The sequence below is a fragment of the Tachyglossus aculeatus genome, chromosome 2 (assembly GCF_015852505.1).
Source record: "Tachyglossus aculeatus isolate mTacAcu1 chromosome 2, mTacAcu1.pri, whole genome shotgun sequence".
Classification (NCBI taxonomy): Eukaryota; Metazoa; Chordata; class Mammalia; order Monotremata; family Tachyglossidae; genus Tachyglossus; species Tachyglossus aculeatus.
Window position 1 is genome coordinate 27,194,707 of NC_052067.1, and position 24,836 is coordinate 27,219,542.

At 41.1% G+C, this 24,836-nt stretch overlaps 1 protein-coding gene across 1 annotated transcript in view; it reads left to right on the forward strand.

Annotated features, from left to right (window-relative positions):
• Positions 1-24,836, forward strand: part of TOP2B (DNA topoisomerase II beta) — an 89,953-nt gene that overhangs the window by 35,255 nt on the left and 29,862 nt on the right. The window contains exons 5-19 of the mRNA XM_038767590.1: positions 950-1,095; positions 5,525-5,622; positions 7,280-7,492; positions 8,873-9,046; positions 10,812-10,913; positions 11,576-11,713; positions 12,801-12,939; positions 13,370-13,527; positions 13,645-13,770; positions 16,774-16,884; positions 16,967-17,072; positions 19,845-19,954; positions 23,924-24,016; positions 24,122-24,236; positions 24,579-24,700. Of these exons, the coding sequence (XP_038623518.1) occupies positions 950-1,095; positions 5,525-5,622; positions 7,280-7,492; positions 8,873-9,046; positions 10,812-10,913; positions 11,576-11,713; positions 12,801-12,939; positions 13,370-13,527; positions 13,645-13,770; positions 16,774-16,884; positions 16,967-17,072; positions 19,845-19,954; positions 23,924-24,016; positions 24,122-24,236; positions 24,579-24,700 (1,951 nt within the window). The remainder of the gene's footprint in view (positions 1-949; positions 1,096-5,524; positions 5,623-7,279; positions 7,493-8,872; positions 9,047-10,811; positions 10,914-11,575; positions 11,714-12,800; positions 12,940-13,369; positions 13,528-13,644; positions 13,771-16,773; positions 16,885-16,966; positions 17,073-19,844; positions 19,955-23,923; positions 24,017-24,121; positions 24,237-24,578; positions 24,701-24,836) is intronic.

Here is a 24,836-nt window from a genome sequence, read left to right on the forward strand (position 1 = left end):
TATTTATCCTGAGCTCTGCTATCCGTATAGGTTATGTGCCTTTGAAACTTGTTTTGTCACTCCATCAATCAGTGATATTTATTGTGTGCTTCCTGTGTGCAGAGCACTGTACTACGCACTTGGGAGACCACTGCACAACAGAATGTGTAGACACTATATCCGTGCCCTAAGGGAACTCACACTCTGACACTATTCTTTTTGCCTGGGGTAACTGCTGTTGGCTTTACATGTTTGCGTTTTGTCAATCACATTCCTCCTGAGTGGGATAATATCTAAGAGCTGGGCATCTGTTTTAAGTAGAGTGATGAATAACATCAAACATGTACTCTTGCTATTTGGGGACATTTAAAATCAAGTAGGCAAACCAAAAGTCTAGTAATTTCAGCTTACTACTAGTACAAGCCTGAACATGAACGGAGGATTTTGGCCTCTGAAAGACCAATTTCTTTCTAGTACTGCAGTATTCCCATGGAGCGTTGCTGAATGCAGAGATTTCAGGAAGCTTTATATTGGGATGATTTTCCTCACCTAATTGTTAGTTAATAATAGGATTCTTCAAAAATATTATAATTGATCTTAGCATGAAAGGAAATTTGAGAAGTATAATTTAATCAATATTGCTTAGAGTATTCATGGCACATGGATGACAGAATAAAAAAGTAGAGGTTTTCTTGTGGAGAGTGAGTTTTAATGTAATGTTCCGCAATTGAACAGACTGTTGTACAAATTGCTTATGTTAGTATCTGCGGCAGTGTTTATAAAATGGAAGCTGAATATACTATGGAAAGCAAATATTTCCTCGAAGGATGACATTCAAAGCAAAACTATGTCACTTTCAAGTTGATAAAGAGACTACTAGTTGTGTGTTTGACAAGTGTAGACTCACTTGATATACATTTCAGAAAATCCATTCAATGAAATGAAAAAAAATTGCGATGCTTATTTTCAGGGAATCTAACATCATCAGCATCTGGAATAATGGGAAAGGCATTCCAGTAGTGGAACATAAAGTAGAGAAAGTGTATGTTCCTGCTTTAATATTTGGACAGCTATTAACATCCAGTAACTATGATGATGATGAGAAAAAAGTTACAGGTAAGTTACTAAATTTGGGATGTTTTTGGGTGATATTTCTGTTCTATTCACAGAAACTATTGTGATCAGTGACTGTTATTTTTGAATCAAATAGGCACTGGGTAGATTCTTTATTTAGGCAGCATTTTAAGAAAGCAAAGTGTTAGGCAGTTTATGCCAAGAAGTCTCTTTATTGTTGTCACAGTCTATAAATAAACATTCTTCTATAAGTATTTCCATAAAAGTCTTGCTAGTGAAATTTCAAAGCTTCAATTTTGAAGCATCATCATTTCTTTTGCTCTGCACGAAGAAGTAAAATATTTTTCACACATTTAAGTTCTGTTTATGCTTAACCATACCTGACTCTCAGAGGGCACTCAAGGTCAGTAATAGTAGATTGAGCGGGACAAAGCTGTTAAAATCACCACATGTAGTATATGTTTATAACCTCTTTGGTTTACTACATTTATAAGCTTACAGTTATTTGATTTATCTACATTATAAAATTTCTGCTTCACGTAGTCTCAGAGGTGGATTTGTCCACCTTTCAAAAAATGGGAGACCGTTATACCAGCCACTTCTGATTAGTTGGTTGGCCATTTATGTCCATCACTCTTTCCTACTTTATATAGATGCATGCGCACACACACACACACACACACACACACACACTTTCTCTCTCTTCGTCCACCACTCTTTCCTACTTTATATAGATACACACACACACACACACACACATTTTCTCTCTCTTCCCCCCCGTACCAGCCATTTGCTCACTAGCCTATCTCCAGTTCATCTTTTGTCTTTCAGTTTCTAAGTTGTAATCTTTTTCTCTCTGCCCGCTTTCCTTCTTACTACGTAATTTATTATTTTAACTAATCTCTTCCTCCTCCTCCTCATCATGTCATATTTATTGAGCGCTTACTGTGTGCAGAGCACTGTACTAAGCGCTTGGGAAGTACAAGTTGGCAACATAGTGCAAGTAGTTTCAAACTCAGACCCACTCAGCCCATCATCTTCTAGTCCTTAGTGGCATGAAACCACAGCTTCTGAGTTTGTGGGGAATAATAGGAGGGCATCCAGAATGTCTGCTGCTAGGACTTAGGTGGATGTCACTCACCGCAGTGGTCTCAGAGAGAGGATGGAGCAGCAGGTGGGTATTCCTGTCTGGCGTCGAGGGGAGTAGGAAGTTCAAAATGGTTGCCACTAACTTGGACTAAAAGAGAAGAGAGAACAGGCTAAGGAAGGAGGTTGTTGCTCTAGCACAAGGGATCAGCATCCTTTTTGTCAAAGAGCCAAACAAAACCTCTGAGCAGTTGGTATGCTCAGAGCCATTCAATTTATGGCCTCCCACATGACATGCAACTTCATTCAGTGATTAGGATGTAGTAAGCACTTAATAAATGTCACATCAGGTGTGCAGTGCAATGTAATTTCATTGAGCCATGCAGTTGCTTTATAGCAGCAGCTATTGTTGCCACTGGATGGGAAAAGAAAGGAAGAGGAGGAGAAAGGGGATGATGGGGAAAAAGGGAGGAAGAATAAAGGAAGTGAAGGATATGGGAAGGATAGATTGTGGTGGGGGCTGAAAACCACTGATCGGTTCCCTGTCTTAGGTCCTGAATCATGCCTTCCCTACTGGGGAATCCTTGCCCCAGGAAGGGAGTTTCTGTTCTTCACATCATGTGGAGGGAGGAGACTCCCCACGCACCCTGGATGCTACCACACACTTGACCACTTTTCAATTGGCTCTTGCCCCTGCCCATCTGGCTCTCACTTATCCTCCAATTGTCCAGTTCCCCTAAGTTCCCAAAACGTCCAGGCAGGGAGGGAACATCATCACTGACAGTTCATTCTGTGTAAATAGAGGCAAACCGTTAGGCGGACCAGAAAGACCAAAGGGATCTCAGCAGATTCAGCCAGCTTGGGCCCAAGTACTCCTGCTCAGATTTTGAGTTCAAAATCCATGGTCTGGGAATTGAGTGAAGTTCATTGCAATTAAGTCTGGTGTGCCATGCTAGCCCTCATCGGTGTCCCCACCGTCCTCCCACTCCAGCCAGTGGGGCATTAGTGCCAACAGGAGATGGGTGAAGAGGCGATGGAGACTTTAGTAAGGCTGGTGTCAGTCTTAGCTACTTATAAGGGAAGAACGGGTGAGAGGAAAAGGGGAAAGAGATAGAGGTGGCATTGGGGAGAGAAAATAGAGTACATCTCTTTACTTCCTTTTCCTCTTCTGTTGCCACTTAACTCGGCTGCACCTGGAATTGATGCACAGGGGCCCACAGGTGCTCGGTATCCACCCAGTATAGCAGCTGAACTCACCCCTGTCCCAGTGCTTTCCTCCCCAGGGTTTAGCCTACCTGTAGCCACAATCAGTGCATGCAGGGCCCCGCACAAGAACTGCTGTGGGCCCCTGAGTGTGTGTGGGCCTGCGGACTCCATCCTTGCCCTGCTTGACTGGCCCACGTTGGCACCCCCACTGCTTGCTGCAGGCTCATGGTAGGCACAGAAGTTGCTGGTGGATGAAAACAGCTTGCGCCAACTCAGCTGTCTGGTGAAGCATGGAGCCCCCATCTTGGTTCCTCCTCAGGTGTTTTCTGAGGAGTGGGATAGCCCAACTCCCTCCAGAACTGTTGCTGTGGAGGCAAAGCTAATGGCATCTCTGTCTCAGTGCCAGAAATGTGGGTTGGCGCCTATACTCGCAAACAACATTTTATTTCAAGATGCTAGCATGAGCCAGAGAATTCTGACCCCTACCCTAATAGAAAGAGGAGGAAGCTCTGGCCCCTATTCATTCATTCATTCAATCGTATTTATTGTGCGGTTACTGTGTACAGAGCACTGTACTAAGCACTTGGGAGAGTACAGTGCACAATAAACAGACACATTCCTTGCCCACAATGAGCTTACAGTCTCATAGGCTTTCTTGGAAGTGTTTGGGAAGAAGGGAAGTCCTGTTTGCTTGAGGGAAAGTATTTTTAAAATGGGGAATGGCATAGGCAAGTGAAAAATAGTGTTGGTAACAAGAGGCCAGTGGAAGGTTAAAGGAAGTGATTTGGAACCAAGCTATAAACTCAAAGAAGGCTTGGAGACCGGGTTACTTGCTGCTGTTGAAAGGCCTGGCTGATACCATTTAGAAAAGTTGGTATATGTGGTATAGATGGAAGTGCAGATGGAAGCAGTATTCATTCAGTCATATTTATTGAGCACTTATTATGTGCAGAGCACTGTGCTAAGCACTTAGGAGAGTACAATGCAACAATAAATGGACACATTCTCCAATAGATAAAGGATAGGTCATGGTGGGTCAGGACAATGATTGATAAGATCTAGGTCAAGGCGAGAGTCCAAGAACTGATGTATACTGTTTTGCTGCCTTATCATATGTATACACTGATACAGAATTCATTAAAAGCATTCTAAATATAGTGCGTTACATGGGGAATGTTGAAAGCATAACCTGAAGCTTTGCCGTGGACTTTTAATGTAGGGATGCAAATAAAAGTTAACTTGACCAGGTTTCCTGTACAGCCATCGAGTGGAAGTGAATATGAAGCTACCATTTAATCCAGATGAACACCTGGACAGCATCACTGGCAATTCATTATGTGTCAGTAGAGGCAAATTGTTTGGCAGCTCAGAAAGACCAAAGGGATCTGAGCAGATTCCACCTGCTCGGACCCAAGTACTTGTGCTCAGATTTTTAAGTCCAAAACCCATGGTCTGAGAATTGAATGAAGTACATTGCAATTAACTCTGCTGTGCTGTTCGACCATCCATTTAAGCTTGTGGAGATGGGGCCTCTAAACCTTTCATAATTTCTTTTCCTATATGCGTCCTCATTTGTGTGGGAGAACATGATTGACCAGCTTTCCCCTTTCAGTAGGGATGCTGGTAGTTCTGGTCGCCTTTCTTCCATTCCCCTTTTGGGTAGAAAAGCTCTCATCAAGTCAATTTGCTGATGAAAATAAGGATTCCTGTGACTGGCCTGAAGGCAGGATTGGTACTGCCCACCTCCATTATTACTCAGGGCATTAAGACCACTTCTCTAATGGGATTGCCTAAATGCTGAGTATGCTGCTTGCCCCATGTAGGCACATGGTGAAATCGAATGAATCAACTGTAAAGGGCATTCAGGAAAATATGTACTTACCAGGTCTAAACATTAAAATATAGCGAGATGGGATGTGTGACAATAGAATGATACTAATGTTTTGATTTTTTGCATCGTTAATGCTGAATTTCGTGGTATTTTGACATTGAAATGAAACTAGACTTTTGAAATGTAGGTAATAAGTTCCCCAATTGAGGATTTCCCTTTTGAAATCATTTCTTTTTAAAACATGATAGAATTAAAATGGATATATTTTACAGCAGACAGCCTTACGATGCTTCACTTGAATTTTTTTAATGAAATTATTTTTGTTAACATAGATAATTGCTTTTGCAGGTGGCCGAAATGGTTATGGAGCAAAGCTTTGTAACATATTCAGTACGAAATTTACAGTTGAAACAGCTTGCAAAGAATACAAACATAGCTTTAAACAGGTACTTCTATATCCTTTGCTCCTTTCTTGGGAAATTTTAGGCTAACTCTCACTTCGCCAAAATAGGAAGGTTGAGAACCCAGTGGCTCACTCCTGGCCATTTCATAAAATTTATCATCTTGTACTACTTGGAGCTGTTTTTTCTGTTAAAGTAGTAAGATATACTTTTAGAGCTCCAGGAAAATCTTTTTGTTCTTTGTTCCTTCCTCCACCTTTTTAAAAAAATATATCTATTGAAGCAGTCTTTAATTGAATTTGCACTATGGTATTTTAGGGCTAAAGAGTGAATCCATGTGAATCCATCTCTCCATTGTCACAAGTTTAATTTATATTTTACAATATCAGTAACTTGTATTCGATAATGTATTCATTCAGTTGCTTTGTGAATTGTAAAATTTGGGGAACAAATGGGTGGTTTCGGACAACGTATTTAAAAATGGAATGAAAGCCATCTTTTTCTAGAAATTCAATCAATCAGTCATATTCACTGAGCAGTTACTTTGTGTGGAGAACTATACTGAGCACTTGGGAGAGTACAATATTACAATATATCAGGCACATTCCCTGTTCTAACGAGCCTAGAGGGGGAGAATGTGCTTGAACCTGTGAGAGAGGAACCTATCCCTTCGTTATTGGTTTCCAACTATCGTTTTCATGGGAGTCTCCTGAGAATTTTGAGGTGCCACTGTCTTTTATTTCAGTATGCATACTTGCAAACATATACATTGAAATGTGATTCTCACCTTACCAAAATAAAAATAAATAAATGGTGGTGTTTAAGTATTTACGTGCCAAGCACTATACTAAGCATTGTGGCCTAGTGGATGGAGCAAGGGCCCAGGAGTCAGAAGGACATGTTTTCTAATCCTGACTCCATTTGTCTGCTGTGTGACCCTGGGCAAATCACTTACCTTCTCTGTGCCGCAGTTACCTCATCCGTAAAAATGGGGATTAAGACTTTGACCCCCATGTGGGACATGGACTGTGTCCAGCACTTAATACAGTGCTTGGCACTTAAGATAAGCACTTAACAAATACCAAATCTTTCTTTTAAAGAAAGAGCACTGGGGTAGATACAAGATAAATACGGTCCCTGTCCCACAAGGGTCTCAAAGCCCAAGAGACTGCTTTTAAGAGTCTTTTTCCTATGGATTTCTGATGGTCAGAAAAAAGAGCAGTTTATCCACAAACCACTCTTGGTGTATTGGTAATGGAACAGCCAAAAAAGGGTTGGAAAAGCACATTATATTTAATATACTGTCAGAGATACATTTACTCATTATCTGAGTCCATTACATTGAAGGATGTTTCAAATTGCATAAAATTTAGCAAAATTTGAACAAAAACAAGTAACATCTTAGGTATTTTTCCTTAGCAAGAGTGTTCCGGATTATTCATTGTTTGGTTTTTGTTCGCTCATTATTGGACATAGCCTTGCATTTTCAATTTAACTGAATTCCTCAAAGCATCTATGTATTAACTACTGTTAGACTCAGTGAAGCCAGTTAATTCTGTTTGTAATGTGATTATTGATGGATATTGAATATTTGTCAAAGGTACAAATCTTGCTCATTCTTTATTGCATAAAATTTGACATGTAGAGTTTTTGTGGATATTTTCAATCTAGCTTTATTAATGTCTGAAACCATTTTTTAAAGACCTGGGTGAATAATATGATGAAGACTTCAGAGCCCAAAATTAAACATTTTGAAGGAGAAGACTACACATGCATAACTTTCCAGCCAGATTTGGCCAAGTTTAAGATGGAAAAGCTCGACAAGGATATTGTGGCCCTCATGACTCGAAGAGCTTATGATTTGGCTGGTTCATGCAAAGGCGTCAAAGTCATGTTCAATGGAAAGAAATTACCTGTAAGAGTCTTTTAAAATAGTTCTTAAATTCATAATTGAAAATATAAATGTGTGTATGCAAATACAATAGAGCACATTATGACATAGTGCCAGAATTTAAAAAGCATGTTGATATGTTCAGACCCACAATATAACAAGTCCCCTAGCTCCGAGAGAGAGAAAGAGAGAGAGAGAGAGTGTGTGTGTGTGTGTGTGTGTGTGTTCGAGAGAGAGAGAGATTGTTTTCATTTATTTTGTGGAGAGCAGTGAGGATGGTGTAGGCAAAGGTGAGTGGTTTTGGCTCAGTGGTTTCACATCAGACTACCTTATATGTCACTCTGTGCATTTTACTGTACTTTGAGCTAGGTTTTTTTTCATTAATAATTATATGAGCAAGAACAGAGTTTAGGATTGGTGATGGTCAAGGATTCCGGATAACAGGGTCTTGTCAACCTGGTTCATCTTTTTCCATTTCCCCTGCCTTCCATTGCAGGTTCTCCCACTCCCAAATCGTGCCTCAGCTTCTTGAACTGCTTTCTCCCACCATTGGTGGATGAGGTAGTGGCAACTTTCCTGGGAGTCCCTGAGCTTAGAAGGGAATCTCCAGTGACGGGAAGGGAGAAGGCAATTTTCTCTCTTCTAGTCCCTCTTAGTAACATCCTATACAGACTGGAAATCTGGAACCAAGCCCTAGTCCAGCCCTACTCTGTGATATATATGTTTTGAATCAGACCAAAAGTAAGTCTAAATGAAACTGGAGATAGTCTTGGGTTCACTTCCAAGACCTACTGCTCGTCTTGGGTTCACTTCCAAGACTAGTATTCCTTCCAAGCTTCCAAGACTGGGAGCTAGTATTGCTCCCAAAAATTTCTGGATGTTCATCCACTGATATATTACAAATGAGCAGGTCTGCTTCTTCTTTGTCTGGAGCTCATTTCAGTTTTAGAGGGTACTATCACTTTAGAGGGCTTGTAGGAAAGCTGTCCAAATTCAGCTTGGGTCCAAAGTAGGATTGTAGCTTTTGGTTTAATAGGTCAGGCTCACCTGTACAGGACAAAAATCTCCAGGCCTCTAGAATTTCCAAAGACTTTATTTCTTTTCTATTAATAAGGTGTTGGGAGAAACCTATACCATTATATTGGTTCTGGCTGAAAAACATATTCTCCGATACCTGCCAGTTGACTAGATGTGGGTGGTTGGAGGTGAAAGTCAGGGCAGCAGTAATTAAATTTGTTCAGAAGAGGAGTTGTGAGGGGTTGGGCCAAAGACTGATCGGGGGCAATAACTATCGGTTGTTTAGGGCTGGAAATAGGCATGGAGAGAAGGGGGCTGACTCTGATGGTCTGAATTTTCTCTGTAATAAGGTTAGATTAAATGCATCTGTCTCTGGTGAGTTTTTAGGTAAATGGATTTCGCAGTTATGTAGATCTGTATGTAAAAGACAAGCTGGATGAAACCGGAGTTGCCTTGAAAGTAATTCACGAACTTGCAAATGAAAGATGGGACGTTTGTCTCGCATTAAGTGAGAAAGGATTCCAGCAAATCAGCTTCGTAAATAGCATTGCAACCACAAAGGTGAGTAAATAGGTTATTTCAATGGCCAGGTTTCATTAAAAAAATGTGTTCTTTTGCTATGGTCCAGAATATGCTTAAAACCCAAGCAGCACCTGAAGGTGAAAGCAGAACATTTTCTTCCGATAGTGTTTTTTTTGTGGATTGATTAATTAGCAATCAATCAGTCATATTTATTGTAAATCCAAGTGCAAGGGTGGTGTAGAAGGGAGTGAGAGTAGAAGAAATGCGGGCTTAGTTGGGGAAGCCTCTTGGAGGAGATGTGCTTTTAATAAGACTTTGAAGGTGGAGAAAGTGATTGTCTGCAAGAGGCAAGATGTGGGCGAGGGGTTAGGTGGTGAGATAGATGGGATCAAGGTAGGTGAGTAGTTTGTATTAGAGCAGCAAAGTGTGAGGGCTGAGTTATAGTAGGAAATTAGGGAGGTAAGTAGGAAGGGGTCAAAGTGAATGCTTTAAAGCCTGTGGTAAGGTAAAGCCGTTTGATGTGGAGGTTCTTGAGAAGGGGGGAAACGTGGACAGAATGTTTTTGTAGAAAAATGTTCCGAGCAGCAGAGCGAAGTATGGACTGAAGTGGGGAGAGACAGGAGACAGGGAGGTCATCAAGGAGGCTGATTCTAAAAATGTTGGTATCAGGCAAAACAAAAAACCCCAAAACCGCCAAACCAGAAGCTCCAAGTCATTCCCAAGTGCAGTCTTTCCCTGCTATAGGGTTTTTTCCCTGAATAGAGTGCAACGGTCTTTGGATTCTAGAAGAGTTTTCCACCCTTTTACATATTTTATAATTACTGGTTTCCAGGCTTTCACTGCCAGTGTTTCTTGTTGCCTTAATAGGAAATGCCCAAGCAGCAAAAAACTTTAAACTTTGTCAGCCTTGTATATCTTCAGTAAGTAGTATATGAACACTTACTGTGTGCAGAGCACTGTTGTCCTTTCCTCCGATTCTTGTCCTAGTTGCAATTCCTAAATTGATGTTGGAACAGTCTCATGTCTTCTAGATGAAGCAGTTCCTGTAAGCGGCTAAGAGGTTTCTTGTTTGCCCTTCATTCAAAACCAGCAAAATCTGGAGTCCTCAGAATTGCAAATTACTTTTATGGCGGAATCTCTGAAATTAGCGTATTATTTGCTTGAAAGCTAACTCTAGTTCCAGGAAAATCTCCTAAATTCCTTTAAGAAATAGGAACACAAATATTAAAAGTATATACATTATTGAGCAGGCATTTGGGGAAAAAAAACACATAAATTCCAGGTTATCTATAAGAGCATTTTAAGATGAGGAGCTTGACTTATTTATTATAATGTAGACTTGCCCTGCCTTGAATTATCTCTGCTCCAGTGAGACCTGAGGAGATTGAGTTGTTTTTAGGTTGTCTTTGTACTGGGAGTTTGGATCTACTTTTGGGTGGGTCTAAAGTGATAGAACCCTAAGGCAGGATAGGCTAATCCTGTGGGTTCTAACCTGTGGGACCAACTAGTTATAGGTACTTTTGTTCCTGTACACTGCTTTAGCAATAACAGGTCACTATTTTAAATAGTGTACAAAACACATGTATAGATAAATAGCCCCTTCCCCTACAAGCCAATATCTAAGATGTACGACATTGATGTAGCCAGTATACGTAAGGACAGGCACACACTGGGGCAGTGCTAACATGGCTATAGCCTGTGACTTTCCTGTAGAATATATTTACAAAACATTTTGGGTACAGTGCATGATTAAAGGGTGTTTTGGATTTTATACGAGTCTGTTTTCTTTTGTCCTATTCGGCAGGGGGGAAGACATGTGGATTATGTTGTTGATCAAATTGTTGGTAAACTGATTGAGGTAGTGAAGAAGAAGAACAAAGCTGGAGTATCAGTGAAGCCGTTTCAAGTAAGTAGTGCCAAGCAGTTTAATTAAATTCATGCAGTACCAGGCTCCACCATGGATCTAATTGTTTCGGGAGATTCTGCTTTGTCCTCTAAAAACGTGTGTGGGGGATACTTGGGTTGGTAGATTAGGATTTGGAGTTATTGCGGTGCAGACTCCACTACAGTCTGTGGTTCCTGCAAGCACCTCTCCCTTGTCTGCCACCTCTGAGCATCAGGGGCCCAGGCAGAGGCAGTGGAGAGCAGCATGCCTAATTGCTGCCTTTTTGGTCCTGATTTTAGGCCTTCAAACTGCGCTCTTTACCCAAGAATAAGTCTTAAATTACTCCATAGGGGCTCAGAAGACCTTCCTGGTATTATTTGTTGCCATCCCAGTTGGTGCTCCTGCCACCCAGGGAAGTGATGGTGGCAGGTGAGCATGCTGAGAGGTGGTCGACATGATGACACGGGTCAGAAGTACCTGAAATTCCACTTCTGGCTGTTGGACAACAATTAGGTTCTGCAACCCCAATAATGATGAGTATCCCTCAGTCCATCAAAACCCCCTGTGAAGGAGATCCTATCTCTCACAACCCAAAATATACCTAGAGTTTTTATGCTACTCAGTCACTGAAGAGAAACAAAACTAACCAAAGTTTGTATTTTGTTTTCTCATGCTTTCAACAGGTAAAAAATCACATATGGGTTTTTGTTAATTGCCTTATTGAAAATCCAACTTTCGATTCTCAGACAAAGGAGAACATGACTTTACAGCCCAAGAGCTTTGGGTCCAAATGTCAGCTGTCAGAAAAATTTTTCAAAGCAGTGAGTACAGATTTACCTAATAATACTGTAGGGTTTTTTCGCTGAAAGTTGATCTAGTTTTCTTCTTCACAAGATGTCAGGTTTTTTTTGATGAATTTCCATCTTAGCAATTTGTAATTCATACAGTGACAGAAATGGTATCATCTGGTACCAAAAGGTTGAATGTGCTACTTCTAAGGGCAGAAGTGTGATTCTTGATGTTGTGTATTCCAGGATATAGTGAAACAGGCTAACTGGTCTAGAATTGAACTGTGTAAGGGCATACTTGCTCTTCCATGATCTTGTTTATTTTTTCTTGTTTTCATGTTAGTTTCTCCAAAAATTAAAATTCATTTTACAGCCAAAGTTCATTCACTTATCCTGGTGCTGGGGGAAGCCAAGAGCATGGTTAAATGAAATCTACAAATAATCAATCCAGAAGCCTTATTTTACATATTCATAGGAAGTGCTAAGTCACTTTTGGATCTTCTTGAGTGAATGATCCATTATGTAATTTATCTGAGGCAAATTGAAAAGTTTACCATGCGTCTGACTTCCCCTGATCTGGCACAAGAGCCCTTGGAAGCCCTCTTCTTGATCCACTGATCTGGACCACCCTCTTCTGTTTTGTTATCCATTGTTTTGTTTTATCTGACGTTTTATATCAATTCCAGTTCTCCCTTCTTAGTGTGGAGGGTCAAACATCGACTGATATTTGACAAATTTCTTTCACCTACTCTGTGGGAGAGGTAGTGGGGAATTCGTAGACTGTGAGCCGTTGTTGGGTAGGGACCGTCTCTATATGTTGCCGACTTGTACTTCCCAAGTGCTTAGTACAGTGCTCTGCTCACAGTAAGTGCTCAATAAATCCGATTGAATGAATGAAATGACCCAAAAATAGGCAGTAGGGGAGAGAAGGAGGTGAAGTAAGGGGCATGAAAAGTCCATGGCTATTTTCTAACAATCTAGCTGTGGTATGGGCAATTATTAGTTTTGCTGCAAAAACTTAGTAGAACCAAGAGAGTCCAAAGATGTAATAAAATGATTTAAGAAAGTTTAAGTATGTGAAAATGGCTGTTTTTTCACCTAATTTACCTTCAACCTTTAGGCCTCCAACTGTGGGATTGTAGAAAGTATTTTAAATTGGGTCAAATTTAAGGCACAGACTCAACTGAACAAGAAATGTTCATCAGTGAAGTACAGTAAAATCAAAGGCATTCCCAAATTGGATGATGCTAATGATGCTGGTAAGATCTAAAAATGTATTTGAAATTTCTTTATCAGTTTTAAAGTGTGCTCTAAAACATGTTTCCTGGAAGTCTCTCTACCTTTCCTTTTGCAAGAAAAAGTAGTTTTTTTAAATAAAACCAGCGGGGATTGTGACCTCATAATTTTAACCATTTAAAGAAGAGTAAGGTAGTCATATTCTCTTATGTAACTGAATCTGTTTTAAACCATAAGAGAATAGTGTTTAGACTGTAAGCTTGTTGTGGCCAGGGAACCTGTCTGCCAACTGTGTTGTTTTGTGCTCTCCCATGTTCTTAGTACAGGGCTCTGCACATTGTAAGTGCTTCATAAATACCGTTAATTGATTGATGATAATGGTAAAGAGCGGCTGTTTTCCCAAGAGTTTCTATTCATTGATGCTTCTGTTGTTTTCTTTTTCTTCCCTGTAAGGTGGTAAACATTCCCTGGAATGCACGTTGATTTTAACAGAAGGAGATTCTGCCAAATCACTAGCAGTTTCTGGGTTAGGTGTGATTGGACGAGATAGATATGGAGTATTTCCATTGAGGGGTAAAATTCTGAATGTTCGAGAAGCCTCCCATAAACAGGTACTATTCAAAAAGACAGTACATTTTAGTCCTTACTGCTGCAAATCATAACCTGTTATGCATAGATTATAATTTATTTCACAGACCTTAACTTGGTGAAAACTTATTTTTACACAGATTATGGAAAATGCAGAAATCAACAATATTATTAAAATAGTTGGTCTTCAGTACAAAAAAAGTTACGAAGATGCAGAATCTCTGAAAACATTGCGCTATGGAAAGATAATGATTATGACTGATCAGGTTGGTTTGAGAGTTATGTGAATGCATTATGTACTGTAGTTATACTTAATTATATAGTGTAGGAAATAGTTTAAACAGCTACTTTGGTCTTCATGCATAAGCTTTGCTAGGTCTCCTATATTATAATGCAAGTTGTCCATGTCTTCTTAAAATTAATTACTCCTATACAGTTGAGCAATTTGCTTAAAATAATAGCTTTTATAATGTAAACCTTGTGATCATAAAATGTTTTGTTCTGTGAACAGTATTTAATCAGAGCACCGTACTTAAGAATTCGAGAGGATGCGATAGAGTTTAGTAGGCACAATCCCCTCCTTCAAGGTTCTTACAGTCTAGCTGGAATGACAGACATTAAAATACATTTCAGGTAGGGGGAAGCAACTGAGTTTCAAAGTGCTGTGGGGTGAAGATACTGGCTGAGTGCTCAGCGCTTAGTGGGTGAGGAGGCAAAAGGGACTAGGTGAATCAATGAATGGTATTTAGTAAGAGTTTACTGTGTGCAGAAAACTGTACTAAGCACTCAATGGAGAACAGTACAATACAGTTGGTAGACATGGTCCATGTCCCCAAGGAATTTGCAGGCTAGTTGGAGAGCTAGGCACTGTAGTTAAGAGGAAGCATCTGAGTTTAAAGCATGTGCAGAAGTGCTCTGGGTCTGGAGAGTGGATGAGTGTCTCATTGCTTAAGGGGTGAGGACTCACGGGAATAGATAAATAGTATGTATTGAGTGCAGAGCACTGTACCAAGTTTGTTGTGGGCAGGGAATATGTCTGTTAAATTGTGTTATTCTACTCTCCCAAGTACAGTGCTCTGCACACAGTGAGCGCTCAATAAATATGGTTTATTGACTAAGCGCTTAGGGGAGTACAGCATAGTAGAATTGGTGGACATGATCCCTGCCCACAAGAAGCAGAGTAGCCTGAAGCAAAGAGCACAGGCCTGGGAATCAGAGGACCTGGGTTCTAATCCTAGTTCCTCCGCTTATCTGCTGTGTAACCTTGGACAAGTCACTTAACTTCTCTGTGTCCTACTTACTTCTTCTGTAAAATGGAGATGAAGACTGAGCCCTAGGTGAGGGCGTGTTAGGTGGACATTGTGGAGGCCTGTATATATCCATAATTTTGTTGTCTCTTTCTTCCTCTAGACTATAAGCCTCTTGTAGGCAGGGAACATTTCTACCAACCCTACTATAATCTTTGCTGCCAAGTGCTTAGTACAGTGCTCTGCACGCAGTAAACGCTCAGTAAATACCATTGATTGATATGTGGGACAAGGACTGGGTTGGACTGTGTCCAACCTGATTATCTTGTGTCTACTCCAGTGCTTAAAGTAATGCTTGGCACATAGTAAACAGTTTAGAAAATAACCATTTTAAAAACTAAAGGAGCTTACAGTCTATTGGGGGAAACAGACATTAAAATCAATTTCAGTTAGAGGAAGTGGTCAAGTATAAGGACATGTACATAAGTGCTTTGAGACTGGGGATGGGATGAGTGTAAAAGTGCTTAAGGAGTACAGACCCATTTGCATAGGTGATGCACAAGGGTGGGGAAATGAGGGGGTAGTCAGGAAAGGCCTCTTAAAGGAGATATGCTTTTAGGACTTTGAAGATGGAGAAAATGGTGGTTTGGTCGATATGAAGGGGGAGAGAGGTCCAGTCCAGAGGGAGGGGTCGGTGGGGAGACAGATGAGATCAAGGTACATGAGTGGCTAAGCATTTGAGGAGTGAAGTGTGGGCTGGGTTGTAGATTAGCAAGGTAAGGTAGGACAGAGAGAGCTGATTGACTGCCCTAAAGCCAATAGCAAGAAGTTTCTATGTGATGTGGAGATGAGTGTTTTCGAGGAGTGGGGAGACGGGGACTGAGTGGGTTTTTAGAAAAATGTATGGCTGGAGAGTGAATTATGGAGTGGAATGGGGAGAGACTGGAGACGGAGGTCAGCGAAGAAGCTGGTGTAATAATTGAGGTTGGATGTGGTAAGTGGTGACAGTAGGGGATAAAGGAGGGCACGAACAAGGGGTCGACAGCGAGATAGATGGTAACGAGGCAGAGTGAGAAGGTTCGCAGTAGAGGAATGAAGTGTGTGGGCTGGTTGTAGTAGGAGACGAGCGACCTGATTGATGAACACTTTTTGTACCTCAGGAAATAACACGGCATAGTAAATAATGATTGAGCATGAAACACAAAAGAAAATTGAAAAGTAAAGTGATAGAGAGGTTGATAAGATATCCTTAGCTACCCTTCGGGATTGTCTCCTGCTTACCAAATTCTCCACTAAGTGCCAGTGGCCCCATTGGACCTTGGAAACTTTACGTTAACAGCTAGTGAGCCAGGTGGACAGCAGGCAGCCGTCATGCACTCTTCGATGAGTACGGTTGGGATACGTATTTCCTACCTTCCCTCCACAGCACTGAGTGATTTGTGTGGCATTTGTGGTCAGGGTCGTAGCGGGTGTCACAGCTCACTTCCCTTTACATTGAACCCACCGTCATAGTTACGTTGTGAGTGGTGCTGACACTCTCGGAAGAACATCATAATATCCCACTTGGGGAGGAATAATCTGCTAGAGAACTGCCAAATGAGAAAGGGAAATTTCCTTGCCTCACAACTCTGAAAGAGTCAAGGTCAACTGGCTGCCCTGCCCAGCAGAGCTTCCCTCTTCCTCCTATGTGGAAAACATAGCCTCTTTTTTTGAATAAGAAGTTCTTGATTTAAGAAGTTCTAGAATCAAAAGGTACCAATCTTAATATAAGCTTAGAATTTAATGGTCAGCCTTCTGATACATTCCTCATTATTTTTGCTAATGTAAAATTCCATTCGATGAAACTCAGAGGGCATCCCCTTCATAATGCAGTGCATTATAGCAGAATTTCATTTCTAATCTAAGGATTGGCTGGTTTTTTGTCTTCTTTCATTTTTTTAAATGTGTAGGTGCTGTCTATTTTAAATATACCATGTGTGTATGTATAATCATGAATGCTTTTTTCCCCCCCAAAAAATTTAGGATCAGGATGGCTCCCACATAAAAGGCTTGCTAATTAATTTCATTCATCACAATTGGCCATCCCTTTTGAAACATGGTTTTCTTGAAGAGTTCATTACTCCCATTGTAAAGGTACTAAGTTATATTGATATCAAAAAAAATTTTGTCTTAAGACACATTAAGAAAACTAAATGGGTTTCTTTTCTCCTTAAAGGCAAGTAAAAACAAGCAGGAGCTTTCCTTCTACAGTATTCCTGAATTTGATGAATGGAAGAAACATATGGAAAATCATAAGGCATGGAAAATAAAGTACTACAAAGGTTTGTATTTTAGAAATCCGGAAATTTGGCTATTATTATTTGGCTTTATCATGTACCAAGCAAGCATTGATCTGAGCACTGGGGTAGATACCAGTTAATCGCTTTTTTGTTTTTTTAAATGGTATCTGTTAAGCGACTGTTATGTGCCAGGCAGTGTACTAAGTGCTGGGGTAAATGCGAGATAATTGGGTTGGACACAGTCCCTGTCCCACATGGGGCTCACAGTATTAAATCGAGGGAGAATAGGTATTTAATCTTTTCTAAAGTAGTTTCAGTTGTGGGAGCATTTTGTTAAGGAAGTTTTTAAACTTATTCTCGAGTAACTTAATTTTAAAATTTAGTCAAGTTAATAATATCATGGTTATGGGGGTTCTGGCTCCCTTGCTACTCCCCGGGTTAACTTCTGTGTTGTTCATACAAAGCTAACAAAAAACAGCTCAAGTAACTAAAACCAACCTATTCATTTCTGAGAGTTTATTTTGGGAGCTCTGTCACACTGCTTACTGGAAAGTTAACTGGAAGTGTTACCAGGGAAATGCAGCATGGTTCAGTGGAAAGAGCATGAGCTTGGGAGTCAGAGGACATGAGTTCTAATTCTGCCTCTGCCGCTTGTCTGCTGTTTGACTTTGGGCAAGTCACTTAACTTCTCTGTGCATCAGTTACTTCATCTGTAAAATGGGGATTAAAAGTGTGAGCCCCACATGGGACAACTTGACTATCCTATATCTACCCCAGCGCTTAACACATAATAATAATAATGGTATTTGTTAAGCACTTACTATGTGTTAAGCGACTCAGTAAAGCAACTCAGGTCATATAATAATAATAATAATAATAATAATGGTATTTGTTAAGCACTTACTATTATTATATGACCTGAGTTGCTTTATGTAGACATTCCTTACATCTCCTCTGTCATTTCCATAGGAGGTAAGGGGAAATGAGATATGCAATATGGAACCTTGAAGAATCAAACATAGTTATTAAGCACTTACTCTATGCAGAGCACTGTGCTAAGCTCTTGGGACACATTCCCTGCTCAAAATGAGCTTACAGAGAGAACTTGCAGTGCCACATTGACTTCATTTTGGGGTTAGCATATCCGAATCCAGGAGGCAGCAACTAGGCCTGCTACTACTGGAGATCACACAGGCAGGGGAGAGTCCTTAGTGGGTTTTGCATGCCAGCACATTCCTCTGAGCTTCCAGAGTTCCATAAATCTAGAAAAGAAACCCAAAAGCCCTAGGGAATTTCACCTCCAAGGCCGGGCTCCTCCTCCTCCCCAGGATCACCCCAGTTCTTTTGCCAGGTTACAGCCTTCCACTTTTTAATTTTTAATTTTTCATGGTATTTTTTGTAACCGCTTACTATGTGCCAGCACTGTAAGTGCTAGGGTAGATAACAAGTGAAACAGGTTGGATACAGCCTATGTACCACATGGAGCTCATATATGTGTAACATAAACCGCACTGATACAGCTATTTCTATTGGATACTTGCCCCAGTTAGCAGCCACCCTATAATATATCCTGGGATACATCTGGTAGTGTTTGATACTTTACCCCAAGTTAAGTCACCCCCATTTCAACCTCCCCACGAAGACAACCTATATTCTTTGATGTCTTGCCCTATACAAATGCCACACCCCACTGATTCATACAGTGCTCTGCACATAGTAAGTGCTCAATAAATACGATTGATGATGATTCATTCATTCAGTCGTATTTATTGAGCACTTACTGTGTGCAGAGCACTGTACTAAGCACTTGGGAAGTACAAGTTGGCACTGATGTTTGAGCGCTACAGGTAAGGAAATCCCTCCTTGTTTCCTTGTCATCTGGCTCAATGAGGCAGGCAACAATCAGTGGATAATGGAGGAAGCTGTACCCACAGTTTTGTCAAAATTTCAAGGCGTAGAAGTGGATATCAAAAAGAAGTTATTGAACCGGAGAGGCAACTTCATTTTGAGATGGATAATGCAGATGTCAGTGAATTTATTGGATCTCATTCTGACAGTTGTCCAAAAAAGGAAGACATTTAACGTTGGCAATCTACTATATTATTACACAATGTCAAAACATGAAGGAGTTGTGATTACTCACTTATCAGCTAAAATTTTGGGTTTAAGAAATCCTGTATCAGTTTTCAAGGAATCATTTATAAAAATGATCAAAGAAGACCCTGATACAGAGGGATGTTCAGAGCCATTCAGTAGGACTTAACGTGCTACTTTATGAAAATAAGGAAAAGATATGTTTTTCAACCTAATTCAGTAAAGTTGAAAACCACTACCTCAGTCAGTAGAACAAGCCCACAATTCCTGCAGGTTCCGGCAGAGACACATTAACAAAATGAGGACTTGGGATACGTTTATGTGATCCTATGCCTTGAAATACGTTAGCATAGGTGTGAAAATCCATCTCAGTGATGTTTAGTATAACAGAGTGGTGTAACACACAAAGGAATTTCATATGATTTGTCCAGAGGTTTTGGAAATGACCCAGCTTGATAGCATGTCAGTCTATGGAAAAATTGCCCCATGATACAGACTTAGTTCAAGGATTGTAATATTTGTAATAGTATTTGTGGTATTAAGCACATTAATGCCAGATTAGGAATTCCCTCTCCCAGGCTGGTGTTCTTACCACTACACAAGACTGCTTCTCATGCTTATGTGTGCTGCATAGTGCACAGTTTATAGGTACAGGTTGCTAGACAGGGAAAATCAAGAATCTCTACTTTTTCACTCATCAAATCTCCTCTCATTATGTAGGGTTAGGTACCAGCACGGCTAAAGAAGCAAAGGAATACTTTGCTGATATGGAAAGGCATCGCATCTTGTTCAGATATGCTGGGCCTGAAGATGATGCTGCCATCACCCTGGTAAGAAGATCAGCTACTGTACGCTGCTTGTCCCAGTCCCTGGATAGGGACTGTCTGTCAGATAACACCTCCTAATCCAGTTAACTGATTTTTATTGTATTTTAAGTTTACTGGGTGTATTGCAAACCCATCTAAAATTGCTGATTCTGTTTTCCTGAAGAAGTTTCATCTATTTGGGCTCAGGATTTGTTGTATAACTCGATTGTAACATCATCCCTTAGGGCATCATTCACACAGTTTGGTTCCTGGCATGTTGTCCTCTACGACGGTATATTTGGAACCGGTTATAATGAGCTCTCTGATGGCAAGTGCTTGGCTGTTTCAAAACTCAGTTTTAAAGAGCTTATGTAGGGTGTGATGCAAGTTTACCTTTGACAATAACAAGGAGTCTCTAGGAGGAAGCAGCATGTAGATTCATGTCAGAGAGCCGGGAAAACTTCCATCAGATTCAAGAGTTTAGTATCTCATTCATTTGGAAATTCCATGCTTTCCCTTTCTTAGGGAGAGTGAGAGGTAGGAGAGGGTAGCAGAGGGGGGAAAGAGAATATCTCACCCCTGTCACCTCCTTCCCATTTATTTTCTTTTATGGTATTTGTTATTCATTTATTCATTCAATCGCATTTATTGAGCGCTTACTATGTGCAGAGCACTGTACTAAGTGCTTGGGAAATACAAGTCATTAACATATAGAGACGGTCCGTACCCAGCAACGGGCTCACAGTCTAGAAGGGGGTGACAGACAACAAAACAAAACGTGTAGACAGGTGTCAAAATCGTCAGAACAAATAGAATTAAAGCTATATGCACATCATTAACAAAATAAATAGAATGGTAAACATGTACAAGTAAAATAGAGTAATAAATCTGCACAAATATATACAAGTGTTGTGGAGAGGGGAAGGAAGTAGGGCCGGGGGGATGGGGAGGAGGAGAGGAAAAAGGGGGCTCAGTCTGGGAAGGCCTCCTGGAGGAGGTGAGCTCTCAGTAGGGCTTTGAAGGTAGGAAAAGAGCTAGCTTGGCGGATGTGTGGAGGGAGGGCATTCCAGGCCAGGGGAAGGACATGGTCCGGGGGTTGACAGCAGGACAGGCGAGAACAAGGTACATTAAGGAGGTTAGCAGCAGGGGAGTGGAGGGTGCAGGCCAGGCTGTAGAAGGAGAGAAGGGAGGTGAGTTAGGAGGGGGCGAGGTGATGGACAGCCTTGAAGCTGAGAGTGAGGAGTTTTTGCTTGATGCGTAGGTTGACAGGCAGCCACTGGAGATTTTTGAGGAGGGGAGTAACATGCCTGGAGTATTTCTGCACAAAGATAATCCGGGCCACAGAGTGAAGTACAGACTGAAGTGCGGAGAGACAGGAGGGTGGGAGATCAGAGAGGAGGCTGATGCAGTAATCCAGTCGGGATAGGATGAGATTGAACCAGCAAGGTAGCGGTTTGGATGAAGAGGAAAGGGCGGATCTTGGTGATGTTGCGGAGGTGAGACCGTCAGGTTTTGGTGATGGATTGGATGTGTGGGGTGAACGAGAGAGCGGAGTCGAGGATGACACCAAGGTTGTGGGCTTGTGAGATGGAAAGGATGGTAGTGCCATCTACAGTGACGGGAAAGTCAGGGAGAGGGCAGGGTTTGGGAGGGAAGATAAGGAGTTCAATCTTGGACATACTGAGTTTTAGATGGTAATAATAATAATAATAATAATAATAATAATGATGGCGTTTATTAAGCGCTTACTATGTGCAAAGCGCTGGGGAGGTTACAAGGTGATCAGGTTGTCCCATGAGGGGCTCACAGTCTTAATCCGCATTTTACAGATGAGGTAACTGAGTCACAGAGAAGTTAAGTGACTTGCCCAAAGTCACACAGCCGACAATTGGCGGAACCGGGGTTTGCACCGATGGCGGGCAGACATCCAGATGGAGATGTCCTGAAGGCAGGAGGAGATACGATCCTGGAGGGAGGGAGAGAGAGCAGGGGCAGAGATGTAGATTTGGGTGTCATCAGTGTAGAGATGATAGTTGAAGCCGTGGGAGCGAATGGGTTCACCAAGGGAGTGAGTGTAGATAGAGAACAGAAGGGGACCAAGAACTGACCACTGTTTGCCAGGCAGTCTACTAGTTGGTGGTTTAGATACAAATTAATAAAATTGGACACACTCCATGCCCCACATGGGACTCTCAGACCTAATCTCCATTTTACCGATGAGGTAACTGGGGTACAGGGAAGTTAAGTGACTTGCCCAAGGTCGTACAGCAGACAAGTGGAGGAGCAGGGATTAGAACCCAAATCCTACTTGGTGATGATGATGGTATTTGTTTAAGTGCATACTACGTGCCAAGCACTGTTCTAAGTGCCGGGGTAGATACAAGGTAATCAGGTTGTCCCATGTGGGGCTCACAGTCTTAATCCTCACTTTACAGATGAGGTAACTGAGGCACAGAGAAGTGAAGTGACTTGCCCAAAATCACACAGCTGACAAGTGGTGGTGCCGGTATTAGGACCCACGTCCTCTGACTCCTAAGCCCGTGTTCCTGCCACTAAGTCACGCTCCTTCTTCCTTCCTGGCCTGTGTTGTATCCACTAGGCCACATCACTTCTTGCTCCAAGCGGTGTAAACGCCTGTAATTTATTTTAATGTCAGTCTCTCCCTCTAGACTGTGAGTTCTTGAGAAAGGAATGTGTCTACCAACTCTGTTATATGATACTTTTTCGCAGGTGTGCTTAGTTACCATGGTCTGCACACAGTAAGTGCTTAATAAATGTCCTTGATTGAGTTGAAGCAGTGGAGTTGTGATTATAGTAGTATGGCAAGCAACAGGTAATAAAGGAACCACGAGATTCAGTGTTGGTGGCCAGTGTCAGGAGGGAGGGACAAGAACCAGGAGAGCTAAAATGTTACACTGGGGAGGGGACCAGGGAATTATAAGCACTTGAAAGAGCAGCCTTCACCAATTAGATATACTCCTCCTTCCTACTTCCCTCACTCCTGTAAATTCAAGAGCGTTTAGATTTTAGAAATCACTTTTTTGTGCAGTTCAATTAAATGTACATTTGTAGACTGATTGTGGAAAGTAAGCGTCAATGAAATTTTGGTTTTAGATAGCTCTGCTAACCCACTTGCCAAGATTAGGAAAAGACAATTTGAGAATGGAAGGAGCCTGGGCCAAGATTAGCTTCTTGGCTGAAGCTAAATCAGTGCCAATTGGTACCTTCTTCAGTTTGCTGTAGGTGCGTTTGGTTGAAAATCAGTTATAATAGCGGTTGTTCTAGCTGGGGATTGGTTGGCACGGCGGGAATGCAGCCAACATGTGCCATCCAAAATCGAAGCCAACCTGTGACCTGAGTGAGCCCGTTGTGTTTTGGAAAAGGAGGAACTGAGAAGCTTGGGCCCAGGGAAGTCGCTCTGGACACCACTACCTCAAACCTAAAAATAACGTGCCCCCTTTACATCTCTCTCCTTCAGGTCCTCTACTTCTGAGTCTATAACTACTCTATCAAGAAATGTAGGTTTCTTTTCTAAACCAAAAGTGGCCTGCTTTAATACCATTATAAGTAATAATAATAATAATATAATGGTGGTGTTTGTTAAGCACTTACTATGTGCCAAGCACTGTTATTGTCTGGGTCAGAGACTGAACTAGGCATCTTTTTTCTGTCAAATGACTCTGAATTTGTTGGGGAATGGGGATACATGAGATGCTGCCATTGTCCATATATACAACTGCTGATGAGAGTTAGAGATGCTTAGATTTCCTTCGTAAGTGTGTAAGAACATGTGTGTTTCTGTGTGTGCGCTTGCACATGTCTTTACATATAAGGGTCATCTGTCTTAACCTGGTTGAAGAATGGGTCGTTCTGCTAGTCTTAGAATATTTGGAGTAAGTAGAAAAAAGATCTCTGTTTTTCTTCATTACCGCTATGTACTGTTCAAAGCTCTCATATCACATATTACATCTTGAGTGGCGTCAAATATTTCAGGCTTTCAGTAAAAAGAAGATTGATGATCGCAAAGAATGGCTAACAAATTTCATGGAGGATCGCAGGCAGCGCAGGTTACATGGCCTTCCAGAGGTTAGTCATAAAGCATGACCGATAACCCGGGAAGGAGGGAAAAGAGCTAGAAACTAAGATTAAGGTAGTAACAATGGTAATGTTGGTGTGTGTATTTTCTCTTAGCAATTTTTATATGGTACAGCAACAAAGCATTTAACGTACAATGATTTCATCAACAAGGAGTTGATTCTCTTTTCAAACTCAGACAACGAAAGATCTATACCATCCCTTGTTGATGGTAAGTAGTTTTTGTAATTTAAATTGTTTTGGGGCATATCAGAGACTGGTTAGCTATTGTTGTACATCACTTAATGCATTTCAAATGCAAGGAACTGTGAGGGGTTAAAGTCTTCAAAGAGACAATTTCAAGTCAATATCCAGTTTGCTCCCATGTGTTATCTAGGGACAAAAATTTTGGATATTTGAATCCTATCAAACTAATGAAAAATAGTCAAATATCAGTGCTGAAACATTGATAGGCCTGATAAATCCATAATTTAAAATAATGAATGTGTTTAAATGCATTATTGCGTTTTTGGGGGTGTTTTGGGGTTTTTGTTTTTTTTTTTTTTCAAAATAGGCTTTAAGCCAGGTCAACGCAAAGTTTTGTTTACCTGTTGCAAGAGGAATGACAAACGGGAAGTTAAGGTTGCGCAGTTGGCTGGATCAGTGGCTGAGATGTCTGCTTATCATCATGGAGAAGTGAGTATTGAATTTGAAGGTATTTGAGATATGTGAAGGCTAACACAGATCCAAGTAAGAATAATATGTCAGCCTTCTGGAATGTTCTTTTCTTTTCACGGAAAATCAGGGGGTAAATGTTATCATACTTATGAAA